The sequence below is a fragment of the Galeopterus variegatus genome, unplaced genomic scaffold (assembly GCF_000696425.1).
Source record: "Galeopterus variegatus unplaced genomic scaffold, G_variegatus-3.0.2 Scaffold1008, whole genome shotgun sequence".
Lineage (NCBI taxonomy): Eukaryota > Metazoa > Chordata > Mammalia > Dermoptera > Cynocephalidae > Galeopterus > Galeopterus variegatus.
This window is the reverse complement of record NW_007727119.1, coordinates 374,013-394,266: the sequence shown is the minus strand read 5'-3', so window position 1 is coordinate 394,266 and position 20,254 is coordinate 374,013. Positions and strand designations below refer to the sequence as shown.

At 38.2% G+C, this 20,254-nt stretch overlaps 1 protein-coding gene across 1 annotated transcript in view; it reads right to left on the bottom strand.

Annotated features, from left to right (window-relative positions):
• The window catches only part of CALD1 (caldesmon 1), a 189,075-nt gene that overhangs the window by 31,612 nt on the left and 137,209 nt on the right, over window positions 1–20,254 (bottom strand). Inside the window, exon 4 of the mRNA XM_008574173.1 lies at window positions 2,163–2,309. Within this exon, the coding sequence (XP_008572395.1) occupies window positions 2,163–2,309 (147 nt within the window). The remainder of the gene's footprint in view (window positions 1–2,162; window positions 2,310–20,254) is intronic.

The window sequence follows — 20,254 nt, the reverse complement described above, 5'->3', positions numbered from 1 at the left end:
ACTGAATTCTAACAATTTTTAAAAGGTACCAAAATTCCAAAGTGCTAGCCTGTTTAAAGTACTCTTTTTTTTTTTTTTTTTTGTCTTTTTGTCTTTTTCCGTGTCCGGCAACAGATCGCAACCCTCAGTGTTGCCCCCGTACCGGACCGGGGACCGGCAACGGGACTGCAACCCTAGGCGTTGCTCCCGTGCCTCGCTCAGCCAGTGAGCGGGAACCGGTCTGTATGTGGGATCCGACCCCTCGGGTGGGAGCGCTGCCGCGCTTCCCAAGCGGCGCACTATCCAGTGCGCCGCCGGGCCGGCCCTAAAGTACTCTTAAGCTAAGAAACTAACAAACTATATTGAACCTTTCCATCTATAAATCATGACAGCAATCATCAGTGATGTTGGAGTTGTTTAGCCCCAAGAAGATTCATTCTTTTTGTGGTTAACTAATGTATCAGAGTTAAATCACATATTCTCAGACCTGAATATATATTTCTAAAAAAAGAAAAAATAGAATTTTGAATTCAATCAACACCATGAAATAACTAATAAAAAAATGGGAAAACAGAAGAAAAACACAAGTAGAAGCAAGATTTTAACAGCAAGAAAACTATAGACCACTAGTCACTTTTTAAGCCATTGTGAACTACTCACTAATAACTACCTTCAGGAAAGGCCTCAAAATGCCTCCTTTAAAACTCCTTCTGTCCTTTCTCCCTTGGCTTAAAAACAGAGAAGGCAATGACTGACTATGCTATGCTCCTTCTGTAAGATTCTCACAACAGTGAAAGTTTTATTGAGTGCTTACTATGAGCGAAATGCTGTGCATTTTATATGCACTATTATCTCGTTTTAGTTTAACAACATTATTAGGAGAATGGTATAATTTTTATTCCCGTTTAAGTGGAGAAACACTGTGAAAGGCCAAATTAGGATTCAAAGCCAGTTAGTAAACCCCAGAGATTACACTTGGCTCCCCTTTGCTGTGCTTCCTCCCCAGTTAGAAGGTACTTACTAAGGGACAAGGTCTCTATTTCTCCACCTAACCAGCAACTTCCTGATTGAATTTGTCCTGTCTGCCAGCATTTTCAAGACTGCTTTCAGAAACCTTCTGATTCACTCTTAAACTTGGGTTAAAGATCCTTTAACCCAGGATCCTTTCCCTTCAGAACTTTCTAAACAGACTGAATTAAAGAAACTAGCAACAGCCACGTCCCAACACATACAAAACAAAACAAACTAAAACCCAAACCACACGCAAAAACTTATATAGTGGTTTCATTCTATTTAATCAGTCCCTAGTTCAAAGTTAAAATTATTTTTCTCCCTTTATTCCTCCAAAATAGCCTCATCTTTTCTAGAACTTGGAGTATATACTAACCATTAGCATAATGATCTCTGTGACCCTATTTCTGTTGCAAATGCTCTTTTTGAAGAAGTTGAACCTATTAGGCATTCTCAACTTCCCTGATTTCTACCAGGGCTTGAAGAGAAAAAATGTGGTGGTAAACTCATTAAGCGTGTTTGAATAATCACATTAAATTCAGCAGGATTCTGCATCTTGCTGAATATTACGTATAGTGATCAGGGAATATTGATTCAGGCTTTATATTAGGAAAAAGAAGACATTTGCCATTCATGCCTACATTCAGCAGGATTCTGCATCTTGCTGAATATTACGTATAGTGATCAGGGAATATTGATTCAGACTTTATATTAGGAAAAAGAAGACATTTGCCATTCATGCCTATTTTAAAAATTCAAGTGTCACTGATAGGCATGGGGGACTCCTAAACTAATAAATCATCAGTTCAAAACAGATAGCAATATCCTACAGAATAAATGTAAACACTTTTTCTTACTTAAAGGTATAATCCACCATATTTAGTAAATTTTAAAAATCCTAGATTATAAAATAAAATAAAAGCCTTCATCTGGGGTACATTTGGGTGTGGAATGGGAGCAGACAGACAGAAATAGTGGTGTCCTAATGTCTAAATCAGATTGGCTGTCAATCTGATTAGTTGCCTAAAATGGCCAAAAAATAATTAAACAAGTTAGATCCACTGAAAAAGGGCTGAGTTGGGCTGAGAGGAGAATGCTTTGCCTGCCAAATTCCGTTCAACAGACGGGCTAAGACACGGCTTAGAAATTCTCCGTTCCGAAGAGGACAGTACCTGTTCTGGGCATTGACCTCCACCTGGTCGGTCACCTGTCCGAAGGACTCTTCCTCTTGTTTCTGCCGCAGCCTTTCCTGTCGGGCTCGGCGGCGCCGTTCCCGGGCCGCCTCTTCTTCATCATCATCATTTCTCTGGTAGGCGATTCTGCAACGTTACAAAGACAAGTTCCTGAGCACGCCAGCTGTCAACTGTCTTCACCAAGTTCTTGGCAGGAACAGCCCTGAGCCCTTTTCTGAACTTTACTTCATGAACCACATTGGTCTAAAAGGATGGTTTGGTTCCTTCAGTTTAGAGACCCACTTAGCTAGTTTTCAAACAAGTTCTCAAAAATTTGAAAAGCATTAGCTGCAGAGGATAATTTACAAATGATCAAATAACAACTTAATCTAAAAAATCCACACAGAAGCAGGCTGCCTCCAGAGACTAGTTTAGCGTATGTAGATTTCTTTACTAAGCTGATTATCAGCATGTAAGATTTAGAAACAGAAATCCCAAGTATCGAACCACAAATAATCAAAACACTTACAAAGGATTCAGCACGTTGTGTGAATTATTTGTGTAGATACTGTCACAAAGATCAGAAAAGAATCATGTTATTTGACCAAACCAGGACTTCAGAGTTAATAAGCCCAAATTGCTAATTGAAAGCAGGAGCAGGATATCATCTTTGGATTTTGTGTTTCCCTTCAATTCCTTTTCAGTGGAGAAAAAGGTGTGACTGATGATTGGTAGGAGGCTTCAGAGTCACTGCATTTTGAAGGGGTGGCAGCTCTCTCTAAGGCCCCCTCTTTTGCTCTAAAATATGCTTTTAGTATCCTAGCACGCACATGCTGGGCACATCACAGCAGCCCACAGGTGTTTGATTAGACAGAAGAGACACAGAGGGCTTCACATGTATATATGTTATTTAGCTTTTATAGTTTCATTTGCTTATTTGGAGAAATTATACAACCAATAATTATATACCAATAATTATACAATTATATGGTATCACTATGCCAGATTCATTTCCACTAATACTTATTCCCAAATAAAGAATTGGGGCTAGGGAACTGCAGATGCTTAAACTCAAGAGGAAATGGCCTGCGTGGTAACTCGGCTATTTTTGAAGATGTGATGTGGATTGAGATACAGATTGTCAGGAAGGCGTGGGTAGTGCTGGCTGGCCTGGAGGTAAGCTGCTTTGATGGGTCACAATGGGTTGAGGATGGAGATGAAGATCATGCAGTGGGCTGCTTTTTACACTGGAGAGTTAAAGTGTTTTTATTACAATGTTACTTCCTATCTACAAATAGAAATTTAGTATGTAAATGATTCACACTAATAATTTTTTTAAATTGTGATAAGAACAGTTAACATGTGATCTACCCTCTTAACAAATTTTTAAGTGTATAATACAGTATTAACTCTAGGCACAATGTTGTATGGCAGATCTCTAGAACAAGCTTATAATTCTTATATAAATATTTGGCTTTGCCAAATAATTTGCAGATTAAAGAAAACAAAACAACAGAACCATAGAATTTATACCAATAATACAAACCTAATGTGGCTGATAATGGCTCATGTTAGATTTACAAACCTAAAACATTTTTAGGTTTAAATCTAAGCATTTTCAGGCTTAGATCCAGTCCTTTATTTCACCTGTGTCATTTTGTAACTTTAATAATAAGAATGCCATGAATGTTTTCTCACTTCGGTATCTTATGAAAAGCAAGACTAACAATTCTGAAGACTGGTTGGTTTGGTCTTTGCTATGTCAGGAAATCTGACTTCATACTTACTGAAGTCTGCTAGTGTGCAATACTCAAATGCCAATATAAATAAAGTGTCACTTAGTAATTCTATAAAACCGACTGGTTTATTTCCACAAATATGGAGAGAAGGGCAGTGAGATATAGTTAATAGATGACTAGATTAGGACTCGGAAAACCTGGTTTCTAAAACTGGCCTCTCACTAACTTGCAGCCCTTTGATTAACCTGAGTTAAATTTCCTTGTCCGTAGAGTTTGTCATTAAATGAAATAATGGATGTGTTATGCAGAATGTTCTACAGTGCAATATTTCGTTGTGTTAGGAAAGTTCAATTAAGGAGCTGCTTTGTGAGGAAAGATGAGCTCAATTTTAGACTTGTTGAGTTTGAGATGACAACATGACATGCTTTGAATGTTCCTTTCTAATTCAGTCACATTGTAGTTTGCAGTCAAAAGCCCTTCCCGGTGGTTTGGCTTTGACCTTCAGATTCTTGGCTTATTTCTCTGTAGACAGATTTAACCACAGCGGGGAGAATGAGCCCTTAATGACTACTTCCCAAGCTAATTAATCAGAAAGTCTTAATTTGCTCCTCTACATCTCTGGATCAGCCATGAGGTCATGGCTATTACTTGGGGCCTTCCTCTTCCAAGACAAGCAAGAGGCGTGAAAGCTGCACATGGGACATCCCTATACTAAAAGCAAAACTCCTTCCTCCTCTTAATGGAATCTAATTTTAAGCCCTTAATTTCCCACTATACTTGAAACTTTGGAGACGCTACCGTCTTCCTCCTCCCACTTCCCCAACGTGCTTCATGGCTGGATGTTGCTGGCTTTTACCTCTGACACAAACTAGATTTGCCAGCCATGCCAGGTCACTCTTAACCATTCTCCATTTTCGATTTCTCACTGGAGAAGTGACCTAACAAACAGATCATCTCCACTAACTCTTCTAATTCTTCTCTTAGTGCAGCTTAAAATTTATAGACAATCACTCTCCATGGGTAGCCCCTTTTCTAAGATACACAGTGACCAGAGCCAGATTTCTATCTTTTATTACTGCTAATAAAGAAATGTATTCAAATTGTTTACAAGGTTAAGAACAAAAAAAGAGCCAAAATGATTTCATGGCATTTTTAATCGTAACATGCCCAGTTGCTGGTTCAATAACTTATCAGTTGACTCCATACTTTATAAGTGATATTGTGTTCATGCCAAATGACTTCATACGTGCAGAAATTCTTCAACTGTGAGACTCCCTGCTTTAGCCCTCAGCGTGCAAAGAAAACAGTAGTTTCTTAGGTTCTAGGCTTCTCCCACAGCAACCTACCTTTCATACTATTACCACAGGTTTTATTATTACTTTTTCTTTCAAAATTAGAAAGACACAACTGTTTTTCTTATTCTTAAAGTACCATACACTTATTATTTTTTAAAACCAGACAATACAAAATGTATAAAGAAGTAAGTAAAAATCAGCTCTCTAGGATCACACTACCCAGATATGAACATGATGAATATTTGATATCCTCTACCAGACATCTTCCTATGCAGGCATAGATATTTTCATTTTTTTCTAAAGTGGGATCACATTAAACACATCATTTCATAAACAGTTTCTTTAATTTACCTTATATATGATGTTTTATTGTTAGGTAACTGGTGACTTCTGGTAAGCTTGGATGGAAAAAAGTTACTGACTTATGACTATTTAAACATATTAGCAAAATACAATTTCAACAGCAACATGGCATTCTATTTATTATATACACATACTAATTATATGGATGCATTATAATCTATTTAACCAATTTTCTATTGATGGACATTTAAGATTTTTTCAAACTTTATGCTTATGTATAAACAATGTGGCAAAGAACATCATTACAGACACACTTTTACCATTTGTTCAATTATTTATATAGGAAAACTTCTCAGAAGTTAGAATTTCTGAGTTTAAGAGTATGCTCATTTTAAAGGCTTTTGATATGCATTGACAAATTGCTCTCTAGAAAAGTATTGGCAAAGAACATCATTACAGACACACTTTTACCATTTGTTCAATTATTTATATAGGAAAACGTCTCAGAAGTTAGAATTTCTGAGTTTAAGAGTATGCTCATTTTAAAGGCTTTTGATATGCATTGACAAATTGCTCTCTAGAAAAGTACATAACACCAGGAATGCATGAGAGTGTTAATTTCACCACAAAGAAGAATTTGTCCAAAAAGACAGACAAATACAGAGGATCCTTAATATACCCAAACGATAGCACAGACTCTGCCTCATGCTTCAATGAAAGACAAAATGTTAACATTTCTGACTCTCCACACCAGATTTAGTAAAAATCATACCTAACCAGCCACTGGACTGTATAAAAGCATAACAGTACATTTGTTCTTTCTGTGAAAATTCAACAGATGCTGATATTAACCAGTCTGCTCATATTCTACAGTTCAAAGACAACCGATGTTCCCAGATGATTCAGGAGCAGTGTGGGGTCCCGATGTTCCTCTGAATCATCTGAGAAAGACTGAACTATGTCTAGCAGAGTTTTAATCAAATACGTTTCACTGTGATTTGTTTGTTTTTTTTTTTAAATGGTAATCCACAAATGATCTATAAAGCAACTCTCCGTTAAATAAAATGTTTGATTGACCAGAATCCATGAGCTTTCCACCCACGCTGGTCCTAAAAGGGTTTACTATGGAATATTCTGCCTTGTTTCTTGATAACTACTTTTGTTCATCTCTTGGCACAAACACTTGCAGAAAGGTATAATCAGCCTTTCTGTAGGAAGGTCAATGTTGCTGACAGCAAAATGGCTCATCAGATATCTGTGAGAAAAAGAGGTAGGCTATTGTGTATTTATATGTGTGTGTGCACGTGTGCACACACCTATGACTGAACACAAACAATCTTAAAAGTCCACAATAATTACATGATGTTATTTGATTACGTCAGTGGTATGAAAAAGTAGAGAGGACTGGCTTTTCTTCCATTCCCAGAACAATTGCTTAAAGGCCCTGGGGTTAGATGATAAGAAAAAACAGTCCTGTGCAACGAGAAAACTCTCTTGTAATGCAGTGGCTTTCACACCAAAGACATTTTAAGTCTTTGACACCAGGGCTCTGCTACCTCAGCAGATTCAAGTAACAAGGTAACCATGTTACAGAAGTGCCTTTTAGATAGAAAGTTCAAAAAAAAAAATGAAAGTATTATAGATGTGGCAAATGAGAGAATCATTGAGGTCTCACTGTCTTTACACTGGGATGGGCCAGGGTCTGAAGCAAATGAGAGAAAGAGGATCTGGCAGAAGCTTCCCCAGTGACACACTGGAGCACGGCATGAGTTGTCCTTTTGTCCCAGGGTCCCCCTTGCCCCACCTTCTCATCAAGTGTTTCTCAAGACGTGTGCAACACTTGCAAAATTCCCATTCTAATCTCATCTACTATATCGGTTGTTTTGTTTTGTTTTTACCCCGTGTTCCCCACAGTTTGAAGAATGTTGGTCTTATTTCCTTTCATTTTGTCTGTTTTCCATTTTGCTGTTTTCTTATTTGAGAATGTAGGACATCATCCTTAAATTTTTCAAGTAAAATGCTGGCAATAGTATTTTATTAACAGAACAAGATCTCTTACCAGGAAGCCATGTTTAAAAATTGAATGAGAAAAAAATAATAACCACTTTTAGGGAGAGGGGCTGATTTTATTACATGTTTAGGAGCATTAAAGACTCAGAGAGAATGAAAAAGAAGTATAGTTAAGTCTATAGTGAGTACAGATTTACTTATTTTATGTTGATAATCATGGTGCTGCTATGAGTAATTAACTGGATAACCAAAGAGTTAATCAAGTTTGAATCTGCAATCTTGCTATTCTATATTTTTTATATACATGGTATATATGATATAGCTATCATTTTGCAATTAAAAATGTATAATAATGTTTGATAACTTGTGAAAATCAGTTCACTAAGGCATACCTTATTTTATCATCTACTGGATAGGATCCCATAGTTTATTTAACCATTCTCCTATAGATAGACATTTTGGGTTTTCTTCCATTCTTTCCTGTTGCATACAATGCATGTGTTTCTCTAGGGAACACAATGCATGCGTTGTTTCAATTTGCATATTGAGAAGTAAAATAGCATGTGTTTGTTTAAATTTCAAAGATTCTATCAAATTGCCCTTCACAGTTGTAGTTCCAATTTGCATGCCCACATTCTATCATTTCAAATTACCACGTTGGATCAACATACTTTAAGATAGTCCACTGCTAACTGATAGGATCAGAGAAAAGACTTAATTTTCTGTGTCTTGTATAGCAGTGGTTACTAACATTTTAAAAATGAGGATTCTTTTAAAATATCAAGAAAAAAATTAATATGTTATGACAATTGCTTATACTTTTGTTATTCATTAATTAATAAAATGTTCTATAATATATCTGTGAACTTAATAACGCATAAAAAGGAATCTGTAACTTATAAACTGCACATCTATACACATTTGGAAAACAGTCTTTTATACATGAGACAATTATTTATCAGACTACTGAAAAGGCTTGGTGTGGATATGAATTTGGAAATTTCTTTCAAAAACATCACTGCCAGGGAACCACCGATGTGTTGAAAGTTATCACAAGAATGCCACTGAATAGACTTTGACTTGTCACCATCAAACCCTTTTGTGTTTCAACATTCCCTGTGCTTGGTAAGCACACATGTGCACAAACACAAATGCAGACCCACAGGTTAAGTGAGAAAAGCCTCGGAGGAAAAAAAAAAAAAAGGTTCAAGACACTATAATGAGGCCCAGTTATGAAAGACTTAAGGAAGATCCCATTCAGACAAGGTTTCCAAGTCTCTCTTTTCCTTAATTGTTGCTACCACTTTCCTATATTTTAAAAAAGATGCTGCACCTAAAATTCCAATAGATCGAATAAATTCGCCACCTGAAAGAATGAATCCTACAGAGGTTTGCCTTTTTTTGTATATATAACTTATAGGGCTGTAGATAGTTGTTTGGGCCCCAAGATCAGCTCTGATCTCTCTGCGTCCCACTGTACTTCCACTTTCGTGTAGCAAGTCATTTGAGAGAAAGTGGTGTTGGTTGAAGGAGATTTCAGGCTTGTAACTAAGACACTCGATCCAGAGCACCATCCTGCCCCCAGCTTTCTGCAGCTGTACAGTCCCCACGCAGGCCACACCCAGGAGAAAGAACCTAGGGCTCATAGCCGCCAACAAGGATGACTTTTGTCAATAACATTTCTCTGATTCCCATTATCATTGATTCTGCCAGTGTCACTGTCTTAACCTGGGTTTTAATATGGGATCCAACTTAAAGAGTTAAAACCTCATGTGGGTTGAAAATATGCTCATCAACTATTTTGAAGCAAAATGACTCACACATACTTTCATTACTCTCTTTCATGTACCAAAAAACCCCAGTGATTTTCTTTCATAATATGAAATGCAAGCAGATTCTCCAAACATATCCAATCAGCTCTGTAAATTGCTCAAACACTCTTCGCAGAATCTCAGGCCATGCTGTGATCAGGAGGGAAAATCCTAAGCTACTGAAATGAGTCACATTTGCCCTGCAGATTTATTGTATGTTTGAAAGTTAAAAGAAGTTTATAGAAACATTCCATGCTCTTAAATATGATTTTGTTTATATGTGGTGTCTGCAAAATGTTGTGGTTTCATTTAATGCACATAGAGTCCAACTCTGCTTTTTTTTTTCCCTTGGAGTCCTTAAAAGAAAGGCATTAAAAATTACAATGGAGAAAAAAAAATCAAGAAAATAAAAACATTTTTCAGGTCAGAATACGTTTAGAAATTGATGAATAGCCAATAGTCAATTGGGTTGTTAGTAATTAACATAGGATAGACTGAAAGAAAGCCCCCTTGATTTAGAAGAAAATTTTATTTTTTGGTGGTAGGGAAGGTAAAAATGTGCTGTATTATTTCATTGTAGGGTTCACTGCTGTATCAGTGCTGTGCCTTTTATTGGGGTAAAGGCATGCAAGAGGACATGTGATTTTGAAGAAAATTATCCAGAAGAGAAGTATGTCCCACTTCACCATAAGGCCTTTTCCCACCCCGTCTTCCCATACATCTACCTCGTACACACTCACAAGTCACTAGAGTTTGCATACTGACCATACATTTGGGTTCTCAATAATAAAACACTGTGAGCTTGCAAACTTTTGTGTTCTTACATATGTCCTCACAAGTTATCATCTCCAGTCTACCATTTGCTTTATACAATGGTGATATCCCATAATCACACGAGTTTCTATAACCACTGACCATGACTGGGGAAATGTGCTGCAGGGCAGGGTAGAAAGAAACATTAAACAGTGAAAAAAGAACCTCTTCTCCTTGTGTCTACACGTATCATAGCAGGCTGATTCTTAGCATCATCATGACTGCACTGTCCTGTCTAACAAACAGATCAGGTCTGATTGATCATGTATGGTTAGAAGACACAGGGGGAGTACTGGGACTTCTGATTTGACTCTAAGTTAAAGGAGGATGGTTCTCAGGATGATCCTGCCCCAGAGCAGGCAGATCCTCAGGCTGAGAGGTTGATTTCTGAATCAATGCACACAGCCACAGGAAATTTAAAAATGATGGATTCTAATTGTGGGGTTCATTATTTTAAATTAAGAAGACTTTTTTCATGAATTATATTTTACCTACAAATGTGTGTACAGTATGTGACCACTTTAAAGAATAATAATAAAACAAACACTTATGCACTATCTTAGTCCATATTGTATTGCTATAACAGAAATACTTGAGATTGGGTAATTTATAAGGAAAGGAGGTTTATTTGGCTTACGATTCTGGGACAGCTGCATCTGGCATGGGCCTCAGGCTGCTTCTACTCATGGTGGAAAGTGGCAGGCAGCTGGTGGGTACAAGCAGATCACATGGCGAGAGGAAGTGAGAGAGACAGAGAGGAGGTGCAGGGTCTTTTAAACAACCAGCTCTTGCGGGAACTAATAGAGTGAGATCTCACTCATTAATCTCCCCACCTAGGGAGAGCATTAATCCATTCATGAGGGATCCACCCCCATGGCTCAAAGAGCTTCCAGCACTGCCACATTAGGGATCAGATTTCCACATGAGTTTTGGTGGGGACAACACATCCAAACTCTATCATGCACCTACTACCCGACTTAAAAAGAATCAGCACTTTAGGGATCCTCATGTGCCCCTCTTCAGTCCCTCTCTGTCTCCTTTTAAATGTCTCCAAATAACCACTAGCCTGAATTTTAGGATACTTGAATTATTCTCTTTCTTTTCTTTGTAGTTTTACCACCATGGTATGCACCCCTAAATAATACATTTTTTAATTTTGCCTTTGAAAAACTTTATGCAATAATACTGTGTGCCTTCTGTGATTAGATTCTTTCACACACCATTATGCTTTTGAGAGTCATCTATGTTTATATGAATAACTGTAGTTTATAATGATAGATGAAGTACAGGGGTTTCCAACATTTCTTGAGATTATAGTTCAGATGGGACAAATGTCTAACTTCTTATTCAATTGGTGCCATTTTCTTTTAAAAAGTCTATAAATGGTTTATGATATTCAGTGGAAATAAAATGAATAAATAAATAAAAGGGATTTGCTTTTTTATGGAATAGTTATTTTTCTCACATTTATTTTTAAAGAAAGAACACATCTGCCAAACCCATTAAATACAGACTGTAGAGGAATTCCATGACAATTTCCTAAGATAAACTAAAATCTAGTTCTTTGGTCACAAACAGTACTAAATTTGCACCAACCCACCTACCCCACCCTATTAAAACAATAAGCTTGCTCAGATACAAACATTCACTTTTTAATTTATCGATGTTTACAAAGGGTAGGTATGGAAAGAGAGGGTTGGTAGAGAAGATATATATTGCTCCTCACCTGGTTACTTGAGTTAAACTTTGGTTAAAATGAAGAAAAGGAGTAAGAGCAATGTTAAAGTGGCTGGTAAGATAATGAAAATAAAATAACCAAACATTTCTCTCTTTCCATCCTTATTTAAGATCAACTGGTATAAAATGTGGCTAATAGAGATGAGCCCAATTACAACATGTGTTTTCATAATGTTACCTTTTCTTCACCCCCACCCTAGGGTTATGTGTCTAATAAACCTTAATTGAATATGATCCTTAATGAACTTAGGTTTTTTTAATGCTGTCAGCCAAAAGTAAAATTTGACTCGAGGCTATTTTCTGTTGTATCTATGAGGGGTCATCATGGAAAGATTCATATTATCTTTTAATTCTATTTTTCCATGAACTTTTTGAAGTACCCTAGTATTAAAGGACAATCTTGCTTTAATGTGGATAGAAGATGTGGACAATAAACTTCGGGCTTATTCAATTTTTTTAAAAGAAAAATCATGGAAAAACAATTCAGACCCAGGTGTCTATGGATGACCACACTACAGGTTGCCAGTTCTTTTCCTTGCATAGAGGTCTGCACCTGGATATATAACCAACACCTGCTCAGAGCAGGATGCAGGGAGATTCCTGTATTTCCACTGGCTGATTTGGATGCACTACATCTGACCACAGGTATATATAAACAAGCAAATTCTTCTCATATCCAGACAGTTCATCCCTTAGAGACAAATTTCCATTTCCATCTTCAAATGTAAATAATATGAACTCATTTTAGGTACATCTTATTTTAGATGGACCCATTTTAAGTTAATTAGAGTGATCTGGAAATTCAAGTCTTATCCCCAAATTTGAAATATTTGTACAACGTGGTACAAAAGTCCATCATTTCACATGATTGAGCTTCAAATCACAGGACCGCTATCACATTGGTAAACATCTGACAAAAAAAAATGAAGTGATTGCAAAAATGAAAACAAGATGTCCTTAAATGGAGATTATAAACCTGTGACTAATTACAGGGAATCCCTATAAGGGAAAGTGGTATTCCAGACATGCCGACAGAAATGGAAGACGGCATGTGGATGCCACTAAGACCAGTCACATATCCTGTGTCAGCTGAGTGGATCCTCAGCATCCTCTTTAGACAGACAGTGCTTAATGTGGAGACCAGACATGCCGACAGAAATGGAAGACGGCATGTGGATGCCACTAAGACCAGTCACATATCCCGTGTCAGCTGAGTGGATCCTCAGCATCCTCTTTAGACAGACAGTGCTTAATGTGGAGAAATTCATGGGTAATGGATTTTCGTAACAGGCCTTTTATGACCTTTCCCTCCCCCCAAAATGCCCTCTGGAGCTTTTCTGCTTCCACTCTCATTTTTCTTAGTTGGAAAAAGATTTACTCATCATTTCCTCCTCCCCAGTCCTCCTTTCCACCCGAGTGGCACAGCCTCCCGTCTTTCCCCCCTCTTGCGGCCCTCATCTCTTGCTATGACCTTGGGGCATTGCTTCTAACACTGCTAGTGAAAGAAGTGACTGTTATTCTAACAAGAAAGCATGGTGGGGGGCGATTCCTACCTCCCGCACTCCAGAGCTGTCACACAAACTTATGTTCCGTCCAGTCGGCTCATCCCTACCCTCTGTGTGCTAGAATTGCAGAGTTTTGTTTACAAGTGGGAGCAAGTAGAAAGACAAACCTTGAGTGGAGACAGGAAATGGAAAATGAAGGGCCAAATCCTGGATGTTTGGCCCTCTGGAAAGAACATTTATCCTTGCAGGGGACTTGGCGGCCAACCACTGCAAATAGATCCAACCTCCCTACTGTTGGGAAAGGAAGTGAAGGAGTCTGCTCTGCTTTTGGTGGGTCATCTTCCTAAATCAGTGGAAACCGTACCTAAGACAGGGTCTGCTCAATGTGGAGGGAGAAAAGCAGACATCTATGAGTATTTGTTGTGATTTGGTAAAAAGCCAGTCTGACCAAACCAAACCAAATAAAACCATGCTCAAAGACTCCCTTTGAGTAAATAGAAGACTTATAAAAATGTAAATATTTTAACAGGATGATACTAACTAACTAAGCACCCACATTTATGTGTGCTAATTAAGTTAGCATCACCAACAGCTTAAGACTCAGAGGACCAGGGCTCTGGAAAGAGGGAGGCATGGGCATTAGAGACATTCTTGAACTTAAATGACTCTCGGGTACCTGTCCTGTACCAGCAGATTTCTGTTCCAACAAGGGATAGGATTTTCACCCTAATCTATTGGTGAGATTATTAACCAATAAGGCTTATACTGTCTTCTGACTAGATATCAATGCAATCCCTAATTCCTTAAAATTGTTACCTAGTAGAGGGGGAAGTGCTTCATTAGTGGAGATAACTGACTTTACTCTAAAAATTACAGTTAAAAATGACAAAGTTACAGCACTGGCATTGGCTTATGGGTTTCTAATCTTTTGTACATTCCTTTCCCCAACCAAGCCACAGATCCATGTGGAACCTAGACTTTAAGGGGAGGATAGTTCAATTCAGAAGGGACATCAGAGTAGTGAGCTCTGAGTAGCAAAGGGGGCTGCATGAGGGGCCTAAATTCTGAGGAGGAGGTGGGGGGCGATGTGCCAGCTATCGGGGCAGAGTCTTAATTTGGGGAGGTGGGCTGCTGGTTGGTACTGGTTGCTGCTCTGACATGAAAACTGACACCAGGTGGCTGGTGTAGTCTATTCAACAGATACTACTCAACATTTACTCTTTTCAAGCCATTGGGGGTGGAGACCAAGATGAATTAACCCCCTGAAAGGAATTTATAATCTGGCAGGGAAGCTAAGACGTGTGAAAATGTCATAGTAGGCAGAATGTGGTAAATATTATAGGAAACTCATAAAGTGATTTAAAGTTTAGAGGAGGAAGAAGACAATTCTTTCTAAAGGATCAGAGAAGGCTTCATGGAGAAAGTGGTATTTGAGCTGGATCTTTTAGGATGGCTAGGATTGGGAGCTGGGGGGATGGAAGAGAACCTTCCCACATGCAGAGAGCTCAAACAGCAAGGTTGCAGAGTCAGGAAATATGGCCATGGAAAAGCAAACAATTCAGTCTGGCTAGGGCTTGGAAGGCACGAAGGGCATTAGTGAAGCTCCAGTTGTGCTTGGCGCATTCAGCAGGAATGCCAGATGCAACTGGGAAGAGCAGGCCGACCATTTGGCGAAGTTTAAGGAGAGGGCTTCTTCCAAAGGCCAGGGCCTCATGGAAAGGAGGCCTTAAAAGGCAGCACATGCGGAGGATTTTCTAGTTTCAGTCTCCACTCCAGGTGTTTCATCTCACTCTGCAGCTTTATAGAAATAAAAGAAATTAGGGCCAGCTACCCAATATCAAGGGCTCCATAAATCTTAGCTGCAAGAGGGGACTTCAGTTCAGCAAATCCTACAATCATTTAGAACAGTAGCGCTGTGGAGAATCCCTCAAGCGCAATAAGCTGTGCCTTTCCATTTTTCAGAATGGAATTTCTGTCCTTTTTTATTCTTGCCACCTTCATGCACTCACTTTGTCCACACAGAGTTAAATGGGATTTTCACTTATTTTGCTTCCGAATCAGAGGCTGAGATCCACTGCTGTGGCAATTTGGTGAGATGGTAGGATCACAGATTAATAGAACTAGGAGGAATTTTGGAGGTTATTTTGAATTCAAGCTCCACATTTTATACAAGGTAATCTGGGGTCTAAGAGGTGAAATGACTCATAAAGGTAATTACAAAACAACTAGGAGGAATTTTGGAGGTTATTTTGAATTCAAGCTCCACATTTTATACAAGGTAATCTAATCTGGGGTCTAAGAGGTGAAATGACTCATAAAGGTAATTACAAAATCAGGACTGACTCAGGTCTTTAAGTTCCCATGCCTGTTTTCTTTTTAATACAGAAGCTTTTTTAGGGTGTTCTGTAGATTAACAAAGAGCTTCAGTTATCTAAGCCAGGGATTGGCAAACTATGGTCTGTGAGCCAAATCCAGCCCACTCCCTGTTTTTGTAAATAAAGTTTTATGAGAACACAACCATGCCTATATCATCAAGAGCCGTTTTTACACTTTGATGCCAGAGCTGAGTAATTATGACAGAAATTGTATGTCTCATAAATTAAAAAATGTATGCTATCTGGCCTTTTACAAAAAGGTTTGCTGATCTCTGATCTAAGCCAATAGTTTTTAAACATTTTTTTTATAGTGTACTCCTATCAATTGAAAAAATTCAGCATGCACTATTAACATTTATATATACATATATGTGTATAGATGTATTTATACATACGTGTATATTTATTTATTTACAAATTATCTACATGTAGTGCTATTTAAATGTTTATAGACATTAAAAGACAAATGTAAAAGGATAGAATGATAATGAAACAGAACTATATTTAATGTGTAATTTGACTTAATGTTCATAAAACATTATTTCTGAGAAATCTTGGCATTGAGATCAGTAATTTGGAGGTCTGGCTTTAAGCTTGGTTTATTTTGGTATTTAGTTCTAAATGACAGTTATGGCTTAATTTAAAAAAAAAAATGTCCCTAAAAGATATGTAGATACAGATGGAAGAAACACATCATTGGCTTGGCGTGTTGAAGCGTGATACTAGTCTATTAAATCTCCCCCACTGATCATGCACAGTTTTTTGATTCAATTTGCCTAGAAAATTTATGTCTGTCCTAATGTCAATCACTTGTTCATTCAAAGTGTAAATGAATGAACATTTTAGGTGTTTTAGTTTTACATTTTTAATAAATATCTTCAAAATCTACTGAAATGCTTCACTTAGGAGATTTTTAAATAGATGAGAAAAAGTTATTTCCGAGGTGAAGTATAGAGGTATAATAGTCTTGGTAGGTTACATGTTTACATCTTTTTTCACAATAAAATCACAAAAAAATGGGGCCGTTTTCCAAAAGCTCCCTTCACTGCATGAGTTTCTTCTGAAAAGCAGTTACATTCCCCCTCTCTGTCCCTTTCCCTGGGCTTGCATTATTAGTGTTACCTTCTGCTGTTAGCTTCTGTAGAAATCCTGTACAGGTCTGTATCATGAAGTACAGGTCTATACCACGAAGGTTAGTTTAAACTAGGTAAGCTATCTCATCCCCAAATTTGCTTCCCCTGTTACAAACAGACTGCCCTGAGTTACAGTGTGCTGAGAAGTGAAGGCTGAGCAAAGGCCCTGTGGTCCCCCCTCTGGGCGGTGCAATTCATGCTCTTCCCTAGGACCAGTCAAGCATGGTCAGAAATACAGAATACAGGAAGGCGCTGAAGCCAGAAAGCATAGCAGACATTAGTAAAGCTTTATTTCTTTCTCTTTTAACTTCGTTTTTTACTCTCTTGCCTTCTTTTCTCTGATTGTGCTTCCACTTAGATGGTCTTCCCTCCTCTCCATTTTTACCTAGAGCTACGTCGTCTAACCTCAAGCCCAGCTCAAATCCTACACTCTCCCACCATGGAAGTGAACTGGAAGGAATTCTCTCCCTACTGTGAAATCTGTGTTGTGTTGTTCCAGATACTTATCACATATCACTTTGTTGTTCTTTGTGTATCATTCTATTTCCCATATTATGTCATGTTTCTTGAAAGCAAGAGTCAAGTTTTGTACATTTTTAGCGTCCCACCCCAGTGTGCCTTGCACAAAGTAGGTATTTAATAAGTATTTTGAGTAATTGCATTCAAGAAAGGCATATGGCATTAAAACACCAAGCACAATGGCAATTATGAAGGCTAATTAACATGTCTCTGAATATGAGGTGAACTGTCTACATTCATATGGATTTATCTGAATCAGAACATGGAAAGAACAAGTAGGCCACCATGAAGCCGTTGAAAAGTTTTAGTGTCAAATACAGGACCATAATGCTTCCCAAAAGGACAGATCAATGAAATGAGACTCAGTTCCATGTATAGGGAAAGACCGACAATTCTATAACTAGGTTTATGAGTATTTGTTGAAAAAAAATGATGTTTAAAGTTATTAGAACTTTATCTTCTGTAACCAACAGAGGTGGGAGGCCACCTTCAAAGCCAAAGCACCCATGCGCACACATGTACACGCATGCGCATTCATTCAGAAGCTCTGTGGCTGGCCAGATGAAGCAGGAACACCCGACTATGCACATGACAATGTTGCCTGGGCTGTGAGGCTTGCTCTCTGGTTACGAGTTCCAGAAGCTGAAGCCTGACCACCAAGGGAAGAAAGATCTGTCAGGTTTCAATGTCAATGCAACGAAGTGATGGAGCAGAATCATATGAAACCAACCTGGAGTAATAGTGCTAGCTTCAAAGCTAGGCTTGGAGATAGAAAAAGTTACGAAAAAAATACAGGAGGAGGAACCCCAGCACTTCCCATTTCTTTTGATTCCTTCCTGCCAACAATAGTAAGCAGTGACTAGCCATAAACTATTTTTTGCCAGAGTTTGTCTTGGTAGGAAACTGGTATATTTTGCTCATTGATACAGAATGCAAAAGTTTTAATGCATTTAGTGTAATTTTTATCTCATTCTTGTGCTATTTTCACCATAGATGGCATTATGTTGCAACTTGATACAGAGAATCCCATTCAGTTCAGAGCTGGAAAATGTATGTTTGCCTTGTAAGAACCAAATAGTTATAGACAAGAAAGATACCGACTTTTGAACCTAGCCAATAATCAGAGGCTAAAGGCAAACTTAGTCAACTGGTGTTTTCCACTCAGATTATGAACTCTGGCCTGCTTCAAGAGACTGTGTGTGCATGTGTGTTTGTGTATGTGTGTGCATGTCCCATCAGCTGCCTCTTTTGTTGTCATGTGATTGACCTTGGCTTGGCTCACGAACAGAGCAGAAGTTCTGTATTTTCCCACCACTCTGGTGCATGCCTCTTTTCCTCCTCCTGCCTCATCTTCCCTTGCAAATTTCTTACATCCTTCTATATTCTCTCTCTTCTCACTATCAAGTCTAGTGTTGATTTTGGCCTCTTGCAATGTCTGTGGAAATAAAAAATAATTAAGTACACATATGTAAACTAAGCACGTTTGATTTAGCCAGTCCTTTAGAAATATTTTCATGTGCTCCAGCCAAAACTGGTTCTGTAATTCAAGGGAGAAGTCATAAAGATAGCCAAAAACAGTAATTCCGGCATATCATGGGCTGTCTTGTCACTTTTACATTCAATTTCAGAGTTAGGTTTATAAATTAGTTTAACCTACTTTGTAGTTGATCTAAACTCACCTTGAAATGTATCTTTGTGGGGCCAGTGATTTTGTTTAGTTCTAGACATCTTAACCACTTGCCCAGTTGATCAAAATATCAAAAGACCAATTCAATTTGGTTATTAAATATCTCAGAACACTATATTGACTATATTCGGTATGTTTGATCCAGGCATTAGTAGCCATAACTCCAAAGTGACATCATGTCATGGGCTTGTGCTCTCTAGAAGCTATACTTGGAACAGTATCCAGTGACCCTTTTTTTTTTTTTGTCTTTTGTCTTTTTCCGTGTCCGGCAACGGATCGCAACCCTCAGTGTTGCCCCCGTACCGGACCGGGGACCGGCAACGGGATCGCAACCCTCGGTGCTGCGCCCGCCCCTCGCTCAGCCAGTGAGCGGGAACCAGTCTGTATGTGGGATCCGAACCCTCGGGCGGGAGCGCTGCCGCGCTTCCCAAGCGGCGCACTATCCAGTGCACCACCGGGCCGGCCCCCAGTGGCCCTTTATACATTCCATCTCATTTGACCTCATAGAGAGCTTTGATGCTGTGGATCAGAACTCCCTTTTTGACATTCTCTGCCCATTTATTTTGTAGTTTCTTTTGTGTCTTTCATTAGGTTTCTTCCTCAACTCTTTTCTTCTCCTACTCAGCATACTCTCCCTGGGTCATGTCATCTATGCCTATAACTTGTTTTTCAATTTTAAAATGATGATTCTCTAATTTATTTTCCTAGCTCAGTCTGCTGTCCTGAATTTCTAAACGATCTTTCTTCCTTGGTAATGAAATATCCAGTAAGTAAACTGAGAGTAATGAGTTACTCAAGACAACTAATTAATCCATGATTCTTCCAAAATTCAAAGCTTCTCTCCATGCTGGTATTGCACTCTCATATCCTCTTATTTTTGAAGATGGGTGGTCTTTAACATTTTTTTTTTTAAATTTCTTGGTCATATCATCCTATCCTCACTACATACAGCAATTTCAAGATGTATAGTTAGCTTAATATTACAAGAAAATTCAAATAAAGAGGCATTTATTAACTAAGCTAAATGTCAAGGGATGAATAACTTGCAGGGATACAGAGAAAACATTAAAAATATAACTTCATTACTTATGACTTTGAAATGGATACACTGTTTTCAACTACTTGGCAGAATATTTCACTCCTTACATGCATGGAAAATAAAATT